Here is an 11,316-nt window from a genome sequence, read left to right on the forward strand (position 1 = left end):
TAGGACTCTTCAGCTTGGAAAAGAGGAGACTAAGGGGGGATATGATAGAGGTATATAAAATCATGAGTGATGTGGAGAAAGTGGATAAGGAAAAGTTATTTACTTATTCCCATAATACAAGAACTAGGGGGTCACCAAATGAAATTACTAGGAAGCAGGTTTAAAACAAATACAAGGAAGTTCTTCTTCACACAGTGCACAGTCAACTTGTGGAACTCCTTACCTGAGGAGGTTGTGAAGGCTAGGACTATAACAGCATTTAAAAGAGAACTAGATAAATTGATGGTGGTTAAGTCCATTAATGGCTATTTGCCAGGATGGGTAAGGAATGGTGTCCCTAGCCTCTGTCTGTCAGAGGGTGGAGATGGATGGCAGGAGAGAGATCACTTGATCATTGCCTGTTAGGTCCACTCCCCCTGGGGCACCTGCCATTGGCCACTGTCGGTAGACAGGATACTGGGCTAGATGGACCTTTGGGGTCTGACCCGGTACGGCCGTTCTTATGTTCTTAAATGATTGTTGCAGTCCAGGAGAGACAGGCATTGTATAGCACAAAAAGGAAAGTTAAAGAATCACCAAACCAGGGTATAAGGTTGATTTATTAAAAGAAATTGCTTGATTCCAATTAATAACATGAGCCAATACCAAAATACAATCCTTAAAATGAATCAAATGTAGAAAGCCTCCAATAAGACAAGGATTGAAGAAATTTGTTATACACCAACGCCGTCTTCTGGATGCCAACAGAAGCAGCGAGATGAAATCTGAGCACTCAGTTGGAAAATAGCCAACAGCAATCAGTTGGTGGTCCCCTCCCAAGAGCTGTGGCGTGTGGGACCCCAGAGCTCACTGGACCGCCATGGACAGCCTCGCTCCTTGTCCAGCGTCCCATGACCAAGCATGGACTGAATCTACTAAGCTGCAGAATCCCAGTGTGACAGGTGCCTGGATCAGCCATATGAAAAAAGGGCTCTACCCTCATCCCAGGGTTAACAGGATCAGAAGGCGCTAGGAGGGGTTGCAAGTGCTTTGGAGGACAGGATTAAAATTCAAAATGATCTGGACAAACTGGAGGAAGGGTCTGAAGTAAATAGGATGAAATTCAATAAGGACAAATGCAAAGTCCTCCACTTAGGAAGGAACAATCAGTTGCTCACATACAGAATGGGAAATGACTGCCTAGGAAGGAGCACTGCGGAAAGGGATCTAAGGGTTAGAGTGGATCACAAGCTAAATATGAGTCAGTGTAACACTGTTGCAAAAAAGCAAATATTCTGGGCTGTATTAGCAGGAGTATTGTAAGCAAGACACGAGAAATAATTCTTCCGCTCTACTCTGCCCTGATTAGGCCTCAACTGGAGTAGTGTGTCCAGTTGTGGACACCACATTTCAGGAAAGACAAGTTGGAGAAAAGCCAGAGAAGAGCAACAAAAACAATTAAGGCTCTAGAAAGATTGAAAAATTGGGTCACAGCCCGCCCAGCTCTGGGATTTCAGGGGTGGGCTGAGTGTCTCCGCCAGCCCCCCCTCTGGGGTTTCAGCCACCGGCTCCTGCCAGCCTGGGTCTCGGCCCGCTGCCAGCCTGGGGTTATGCAAGGGGCCAGCAGCAGGAACCCCAGAGCGGCAGCGGGCTGAGCGGCTCAGCCCACCCTGCATGCTATCAAAAATCGGCTCGTGTGCCGTAGGTTGCCAACCCCTGATCTAGATAATAGTTACTCCTGCCTTGAGTGCAGGGCACTGGGTTAGATGACCTCTCGAAGTCCCTTCCAGTCCTACGATTCTATAATTTCAAAAACTATTTCCTCTTTTGTTCTTTAACATATATAACTGAGGGCTACCTTGCTGAGTCCGCATTCTTTAGTGAGACCTCACACAACCATATTTTAGATTTTAACTAGTGCTATATGCATTCCCTCCTTTATAAGTCCAAGCAAATTGGCCTAGAAAGATTTGAGCCATAACTTTAAGCAATTGCTTTTGATATTCTAAATTTGTCCCTTTTAGACTAATGCATTCAAATAGCAGGGCCCACATATTCCCACAAGTGCCTTAAAGACAAGTACATCCTTACTCCTTGGAGAAATACTGGAAGTGTGATAAGTGTGTTAGGTACTAAAGAACTGAGGATTCAGTATTATAACTACAATAAGAAATTTTGGTGATTGGCAGTGTTCCTTGGTATAACTGCTGAGACGAAGTCAGTGTCTGGGACAATTGATTGCAAGACAGTACTGGTGTGATCAGCACACACCTAGAACATTGGTTGTGTCTACACTTTATTGGTGAAGTGTTGATGGTATGTTGATGTGGTTCTGGGGGCATTAATAAATTGATTGGTTAAGAATAACCAAGTGTTTTGATTTCAGAAATACTGTTCAAGTTAAAAGTTGACCTGAAAAGAACCTAGTGTTAAAGTTAGTAAGCTAATGCTTCCTGGACTCAATAAGAAGGGGTTATCCTATTAGTGCTATAGCCAATATTCAAATGAATCTAACAAAACTGGCAAACCTAGTTTGTTAGATTTCAGCTTTAAAATTTAACTGGCATCTTGGCAAATATATAAAATTCACACACACACACACACACACACACACACACACCCCTTTCACACTTACAAAGCACCACAGAAAAACTAGAATCAGTTGATGGCAATGAATATAAATAAGTTAAGAAGCGCAGACAGTTAATAAAGGAAGCTACAAAGGTTTCTATGGAAAATATTTGGCCTGTAGGGTTAAAAAAAAAAAAAAAAAAAAGAATAAAAAGAATCTTAACACTGGTATGGGTCCATTCCTGGTTACAGACAGTAAGTGGTCAGTAATAAAGCAGAGAAGGCCGAATATCTATTACTGGTATTTGGAAAAGCTGGATGATGCATCATAATGAGACGGTACTTTCCATTTCAGTAGTGAAGAGGATTATAAACAGCATCTATTCAATTTAGATTATTGAAAATCAGCAAGCACAGAAAACTTGCACACACGAGTTTTAACCGTTTACCGAGGAGCTCTATGGATCTTGATCGTTTTTAATAAATCTTCAAGAACTAGGGTTAGCTCTTGGGGACAGGGAAAAATCCACTATTGTCCCAATATTTTAAAGGGACAAATGGGATAAGCCAAGCAGTTATTGATCAGACATCCAACCCAAGTAAAAACAATGAAGGGGGTGACACAGGACTATCAAAGAATGGAAATATAATCTGTACCAATCAATAGGATTGTACGGAAAATAGAGCTGGTCAAATGAACTTAGTATCTGAAGAGATTACAAGTTTGGTTTATTAAGGTAATGAAATATACTTTGATTTAGCACAGAAAGACTGATTAAAAACTAGCACTACATAAAATCAGTGTAACACAGTGCGTCTCAAACTTTTTTACTGGTGACCCCTTTCACATCGCAAGCCTCTGAGTGCGACCCCCCCCCAATAAATTAAACACACTTTATATATTTAACACCATTATAAATGCTGATGGCAAGCGGGGTTTGGGGTGGAGGTTGACAGCTCGTGACCCCGAGGGGTCACGACCTCCAGTTTAAGATCCCCTGGTGTAGCACATATTCAAGGGATTATAAACTGGCTGACATGTCTCAAAAAGTAATTGTCAATGGGGGGGGGGTTTCAAGGGGAATCTTGCAGAGATCTGCCTTGGCCAATCTCAATTCAAAAGCTTTATCAAATATTCGGGGGGGGGGGGGGGAATTATTGATATAGCTTGTAGACAGACTGGTTGGGTGATAAATAATAAGGACTGATCACATACACAGCACAATCTGGACTGCATGGTAAGAAGAGCACAGAAACGTGTATTTTATTGTAGCTAAATGCAGACTTGTAAATCTAGGAACAAAGAATCTAGGACACACTTACTGGTTGAGGGGGGCTGCATGCTGGAAAGCAGTGACTCTGAAAAGGACTTGGATCATGGTAGAAGCCAACTGAACATCAGCTTCTAGCATGATGCTGTGCTAAGCAGCTGCTATGTCCCATGATGCATAGACAGGGGATCTCTGAGAAGGAGCAGGGAGAAGGTATTACCTGTGCATATAGCATTGCTGAGATGGTTACTGGACACTATGTCCAGGGCGCGTGTCCAAAGTTGGAAAGGGTTCAGAGAAGAGCCAGTGGCAGATTCAAATACAGGGGTGTTGTGGTCAAAGCGACAGGTTAGGAAAATGACATTTGCAGCAACATTTTGAATGCATATGAGCGAGCAAGAGTGCATTTGTCAAAGCCAGAGAAGAAGGATGCTGGCAGTAATCAAGAGGCAAGGTGAGAACCTGGACAAGAGTTTTAGCTGTGTGGACGGATAGGAAAGGCCAGATCTTAGAGATATTATGCAGAAAGAATTGACAAGATTTAGAGACACTGACTCGGAGCTCTCCCTTAGCATCCAGGCAAAGATGGCACTCAGGTTACAGACCTGGGTACACAGGTGTTGTCCCCAGAGATGGAGAAAGGCAGTAGAGAGGGGAGGGGGAAGATTAGGAGCTCTCGCTTTGCCAGGTGGAGCTTGAGGTAACAGCTAGACATCCATGAGGAGATATCATAAAGATTTTAGAATAGATCATAATGGCCTCTTCTGGTCTTAAAACCTACAAATCACTTGCAAAAAAAAAAAAACCACCACTTCAGCCCACTCACTTTCCAGCAAAGATTTCCTACAGATTTACTGTGGAATCGCTGTACCGTTCACTTCATCTACATGTGAGGAGAGGACCAGTACAACTGGGAGTGGATAGAGAATACAAAGGGGGGATGGGTCACCACTCCCAGAGGTCTGCAAGGAGTCTTGAACTATTTAAGGCTTTGCAGCTGGCCTCTGATTAACCTTAGTGCAAGTGAACAGTCAGACTCGTACGCTGCCTTATCGTCTGTTAAGGGGCAGAGCCACCCACGCACACAAGGCTGCTTTGGTGTGACCACACTAGCATGGCAGCTCCTGGGGTTTAATTTAAACTGGAAGATCTCAATGCCCGTGGAAAGCTTTGAAAAGGAAGATTAAGTCAGTCTGTACTGAAGCAGATCTTGGCAGTTGTGTTAGCAGGGGAGACACCTGGAGAATCTTTGGAGTGGAAGCCTTTTGAATACACATCTGCCCAAGGCATTGTGCAGCCAAAGAGGACGCTGTCAGCAGGATCCCAAGGCAATTTCACTCACCAACTTGCGAGCCTACAGCTGTTCTGCCTATCAGGTGAGAAAGGCCCTTTCAAGTTAGGAAGCTCAGCAAAGTCTGCTTCCAGGTGCTGCTGTGGAGCAGGTCATACTCACGTGATGAAGTCCAGGAAACTTGCCAATGGCTCATACGCGTGGTTCCTCATGTGACGAAACTCCACCACCATCTTCTCCTTCAGCTTGTCATCTATGACAGACACAGTAAGCGGGGAGGCTTCGTTGGCCAGGAAGTTCCCATAATCCGTGCTCTGGAGGTGCAGCTTCAAATCTGAAAAGCAGAAACCACTGTTCAGGATATTTTTGTTTTAAACTATTATGGAAAGAGAAAGCTCCAGCAAACACTGTGCTTTGATCTGAGCCTTCCTCCCTTACGCGGGCACACAGTGACACCTGCTGCTCAGAGAGGTACCTCTGCTTTTCTAGGGCGTAATTCACTCATTGTCATTCCTACCAAGTGCAAATCCAAGCCCAGGAAGAGCCCAGCCATTTATCTTAGTCCCAACTTTGTTTTCCTCAAGCAATGCCCTCCCCTGCTACCCTAGAAAAAAAATTGAGATGTCTCAAACACATCTGTCTTCTCTCTCCTTAACCATTTAAATTTGCACCCCCCGTGTTTATAGTCCTGTGTGCTGATAATCTGCCTACGTTTGAGGGCTACTATCATTCTTAGAGATGTATCTACAAGCACATTTGAAAACCAAGCGCTTTATTGTGCCCAGCAGTGCTTTGGCCTCAGGCTTCATTGCAGGCACCCTTCTCAGTGAGTTTTTAATAGGGAGAAGAAGTCAGGATCTCATGTGGCTCAGATACAGTTATGATGAAAAGGATACATCTGTAAAGAGGTGCGTTTGCTCTGTGCATGGTGCCTTGTACAGATCAAGGCACCAATTTCGGAACCCAGGGGAACACAGACCACCACCTTGGGAATTTCAGAACCTGCTGAAGTGGCAGCAAAGTCAGTTTAGTTCTGCAAGCAGGTACTGGTCATCAACTCGATCTGAGTAACACTGCACTATGTTAAAGTCAAGTCTTATGTCAAGGGTCCAAAATGGAGCTGGTGAAGAGGAATAGAATGCGTTTCCTTGGGGAGGGAATGCCTAGTATAAGAGAGTCAAGAAAATCTGAATGATAAAGCAAGTGCACAAGTCGACCCCAACTCCAGACACCAGTTCTGTTCCTCAGTTCCCCCTGCAATGCCAGCTGACCCCACTGCAAGCTGCATTGCCAGCAATCGGATAACCCCAATGGGACAATCTCTCCTTTGTCAAGATAAACACTTTTGGCTCAAGTAAGATTTTTGATGCAGGGGCTGTAACTGAACTCAAAAATTTTAAGTCATTTAGAATCATTCATTTCTCAACGGGTTACTAGCTGCTCTAAGTACAGAGTGTTCTTCTGCCTTTAGCTTCATCTTGTCAGAGCATTAGTGGGGCAAGCCCGTTCTCCAAGGGATTCAAGGGGCTGGAGGTGGAAAGGGATAGGCAGGGAAGTTTAGTTGAACCAGATGTGAACATGCTATCCAAAAACTTCTTCCTGCTTTCTTGGAATCCAAAGTATTTGAGACACTCTTGCCCTAGCGCTGAATTATGTAGCAACTCAGCTTTACTCCAAGAATAAGAGTAGCTACCAAGGTTGGGTGCATATCCATCACCACTGGACAGACTCAGAAATGAGTTAGGTACGTCTAAGGGCCTGATTTTTCTAAACTGTGCCCTTAACCTGTATGCATAGTTACAGCCAGCTACACATGCAGTTACTCAACTACACAACATTCAGAGTAAAGTTTTCACTAGCCAGCATTCAATGGCGCATACACCAAATGGATTAAAAAAAAGAAAAGCCGATGGAGCTCAAAGTAATTTTAAAAGGAGAATACTAATCCACTGAGGGCATTTCCAGTGGGGGTCTGGCAGGGATCTGTGCTTGTCCCAGTGCTATTCCACATCATTGATAAAGATACTGAAGAAAATATGAAGTCACTGCTAGTAAATTTTACAGATTGCACATTAGTGGAGCACTAAATATGGACAGGTCATTTCTACAGACCAATCTGGATGGCTTGGTAAAATGGGTTCATTTGAATATTTTAACCCAGCAGAATGCAAAATTTAAAAATTGAGAATGTAGCTCTTGCATACAGGAAGGGGGACTATATCCCGGAAAGCAAAGACTCAAAGGGACTTGGGTGTTATGGTGGAAACCAACCAAACTTGAGCCATAGCATCATGGAGTGCTAAAAAGATTAACAGTCTTTGGACATATTAGCAGGGGAATCTCGAGTAAGGTAAGGAGAAGGTGATATTACCTTTACATACAGCATTGATAATGCCATTACTGGATACTCTGTCCAGTTCTGGTGTCCAAACAAAGAATATTAAATTAGAAAAGGGTTCAGAGAAGAGGCACAAGAATAATTTGAGGTCTGGAAAACCTGCCTTACAGCGATTGAGCTCCTTGAGTCTATTTAGTTTATCCAAGAAAAGAATAAGAGGTGCTTGACCATGGTCTGCAAGTACTTACATAGGGAGAAGATTTGACAGTGAAGGGTTCTCAGCTAGCAGACAGAACAAGAGCTGATGATTGGAAGCTGAAGATGGACAAAAATTCAGCTAAAATAAGGTACAATTTAACTAGAGATGTGGTGGATTCTCCATGATTGAAGCTTTTAGAAAGATATTTAGTGTTAAATTTAAAGACATGATTTCTGCATCAAACCGATAAGAATAGCCAAATTGAGTCACATCAATGATCTACCTAGTCAGTATCTTGCCTTCTGGCAGTGGCCAACACCAGATGCTTTAGAGGGAGTGAACAGAACAGGGCATTGAACAACATGATCCATCCCGTTGTCCAGTCCCAGCTTCTGCACTGTACAGGTCAGACTAGATAATCATCCCTTCTATTAATTTAACTGTCCATTAGCATGTGCCTTTGAAAACTCATGGCAATCAAGGGAGGTCCTGGACAATTGGAAAAAGGCAAATCTAGTGCCCATCTTTAACAAAGGGAAGAAGGAGAACCTGGGGAACTACAGCCTCACCTCAGTCCCCGGAAAAATCATGGAGCAGGTCCTCAAGGAATCCATTTTGAAGCACTTGGAGGAAAGGAAGGTGATCAGGAACAGTCAACATGGATTCACCAAGGGCAAGTCGTGCCTGACCAACCTGATTGCCTTCTATGACGAGATAACTGGCTCTGTGGATATGGGGAAAGCAGTGGACACGATATATCTTGACTTTAGCAAAGCTTTTGATACGGTCTCCCACAATATTCTTGTCAGCAAGTTAAAAAAGTATGGATTGTATGAATGGACTATAAGATGGATAGAAACTGGCTAGATCGTCGTGCTCAACAGGTAGTGATCAACGGCTCGATGTCTAGTTGGCAGCTAGTATCAAGCAGAGTGGCCCAGGAGTCCGTTCTGGGGCCGGTTTTATTCAACATCTTCATTAATGATCTGGATGATGGGATGGATTGCACCCTCAGCAAGTTCGCAGATGACATTAACATATGGGGAGGGGTAGATATGCTGGAGGGTAGGGATAGGGTCCAGAGTGACCTAGACAAATTGGAGGATTGGGCTTAAAGAAATCTGATGAGGTTCAACAAGGACAGAGTCCTGCACTCTGGATGGATGAATCCCATGCACTGCTACAGACTAGGGACCAAATGGCTAGGCAGCAGTTCTGCAGAAAAGGACCTGGGGATTACAGTGGATGAGAAGCTGGATATGAGTCAACAGTATGTCCTTGCTGCCAAGAAGGCTAATGGCATATTTGGCTGCATTAGTAGGAGTGTTGCCAGTAGATCAAGGGAAGGGATTATTCCCCTCTATTCGGCACTGCTGAGGCCACATCTGGAGTATTGCGTCCAGTTTTGGGCCCCCCCACTACAGAAAGGATGGGGACAAATTGGAGAGTCCGGCAGAGGGCAGTGAAAATGATCAGGGGGCTGGAGTACAGGACTTACGAGGAGAGGCTGAGGGAACTGGGCTTATTTAGTCTGCAGAAGAGAAGAGTGAGGGGGGATTTGATAGCAGGCAATGGTCTCAAGTTGCAGTGGGGGAGGTCTAGGTTGGATATTAGGAAACACTATTTCACGAGGAGGGTGGTGAAGCACTGGAATGGGTTACCTGGGGAGGTGGTGGAATCTCCATCCTTAGAGGTTTTTAAGGCCCGACTTGACAAAGCCCTGGCTGGGCTGATTTAGTTGGGGTTGGTCCTGCTTTGAGCAGGGGGTTGGACTAGATGACCTCCTGAGGTCTCTTCCAACCCTAATCTTCTGTGATTCTATGTGCATTTACCCAGTTTGTACTGTAATTATAGTAACTGCACATGCACAGTTTAGAATATTCAGTAGGGACCCTTCTGTGGCCTTCAGGGGTGGGGAGAGAAGAGAAGCAGGCCTACATGGTCTTTCTTATCTTCGATACCTGTGGATTCTAGGTTTCACGTGGAGATCAGTTCAGAAACCAGTGCCCGCAGGTACCATTCCTGCAGGCTCTGGGGCTGAGAGCTGCTCTGTAAGGAACACGCTCTAAGTGTAGCATGTGGTATAGTAGCCTCACTGTTCCTATGTAGCCCCAGGTCTTATTTACTGCACACTCGTCAGACCCTGTTTGGAAGAGAATCATTAATTTCCTCCTGGGTTTTCTAAGGCACTTGTCACTATAGCGTCTGAGTGTTTCGCAAACATTAATCTATCTTCACCACACCCCTATGAGATGAGGGGGCAGAATTATCCCCACTTTACATATGGGGAACGGAGGCAGATTAAGGTAAAAAGTTTCCACTGATTTTGGTGCCCAATTTGAGATGCTTAAAATAAATGATTTTTTGGTGTACTGAGTGTTTTATACCACTTCTTATGGTCAAAGCACCACTCTAGTTGACTTTAGCTGCAGCTGTGAGCGCTAAGCACTTCACAAGCAGCCAGGGTGTAGTGACTTGCTTAGCACCCCAAAGAAATCTGCGTCAGAGCCAGGGATAGAATCTAATTCTCCAGGGCATCAGTCAATTGAGTTAGCAATGAGACTCTTTCTTCCTGCATCCCCTGCCTCATTGACTGCACACCTCCCGGTTTCTGCCCCAAATGAGGCAGGGGTCTTACTGATAACCCCACCTTTTACTACACAGCCCTGATTCATCCCCACAACAGCTCCATCCTGTGCACTGAATGAGGCCGGGGTCCTGTGTAACAGTATGTGATAATGTAGCTAGATTGTGTCATAAGGAACACACACAAGGGGACTGAGTTATGGTAGCACAGGCAACTTGCATCTGGTATTTCCTAACTTTGGAGTGCCTGTGTTTGCAACTTTAATGTTCTTGTAATGCAGGGGCGGTTGTGCAGTTTCCTAGGTTTTTAAGAAAGAAAACTGAAAAAAACACCACAAATTCCATCTCATCGACGCCCCATGGTTCAACAGCAGGGTTAATCTTTAGACCCACCAAACAGAGCTCTGTCACCTGAGCTAATGGACGGATAGCAACAGCAGATCGTTACCCTCTAGCTGGGCCAGCCCTAGAATGGGATGCGACAGATACTTTGCCATCAGCAGGTACCTGGGAAACCCTTGTGGCAGAGGAATGGTGAGACTCAGGGATGCTGAGTTCCATCCCAAGCGCTAGAAGGGAGTGTGCTCCAGTGGGCACAGACTTCTGCCCACTTCCAAGTTTGACCTCTTCTGCGGCAACCCCTCCACCTTGTTCCTGTCCTCTCTTTCCCCACCCCGACCCGTACCACACACTCATTCTCTTTGCCTACCTAGTCCCAGTCTCCACTCAGGAGCAGTATCCCAGTTCCCTTGTCCAAGCTCTTCACCCAACCTCCCTCACTTTTTGTCCCCGTTTCTTTGCCCAGGCAGACCCAGTTCTGACAGGGAGCTGGGATGCAGGGGGTAGATCTGTCTCCTTCCCTCCTACCCCACCCTGGTTCCTAGTCCCAATCTCCTTCCCTTCCCCCAGCTTCTCATCCAATCTCAGTATTCCCTCCATCCCAGTAAACTGTCTCCAGTCCCCACCCTCATTTCCCGCACTGGCTCCCAGTCCCAGTGCCAGGCTGGCGCTGGTCCACCAGGAACAACACTTGCTTGGTTTGAAGCCCAAGTGGGTGTTGTCTTGGGCCCTGACATCCTAG

At 45.1% G+C, this 11,316-nt stretch overlaps 1 protein-coding gene across 1 annotated transcript in view; it reads right to left on the reverse strand.

The window, feature by feature from the left end:
- The window catches only part of ATP6V0D1 (ATPase H+ transporting V0 subunit d1), a gene marked incomplete at its 5' end in the record, with an annotated part of 49,481 nt that extends 44,035 nt beyond the window's left edge, over nt 1-5,446 (reverse strand). Inside the window, 1 exon segment of the mRNA XM_034788412.1 lies at nt 5,275-5,446. Coding sequence (XP_034644303.1) covers nt 5,275-5,446 — 172 coding nt within the window.
- Between the last annotated feature and the right edge of the window lie 5,870 nt (nt 5,447-11,316).

Source organism: Trachemys scripta, chromosome 13 (genome assembly GCF_013100865.1).
Source record: "Trachemys scripta elegans isolate TJP31775 chromosome 13, CAS_Tse_1.0, whole genome shotgun sequence".
NCBI classification, from domain to species: domain Eukaryota; kingdom Metazoa; phylum Chordata; order Testudines; family Emydidae; genus Trachemys; species Trachemys scripta.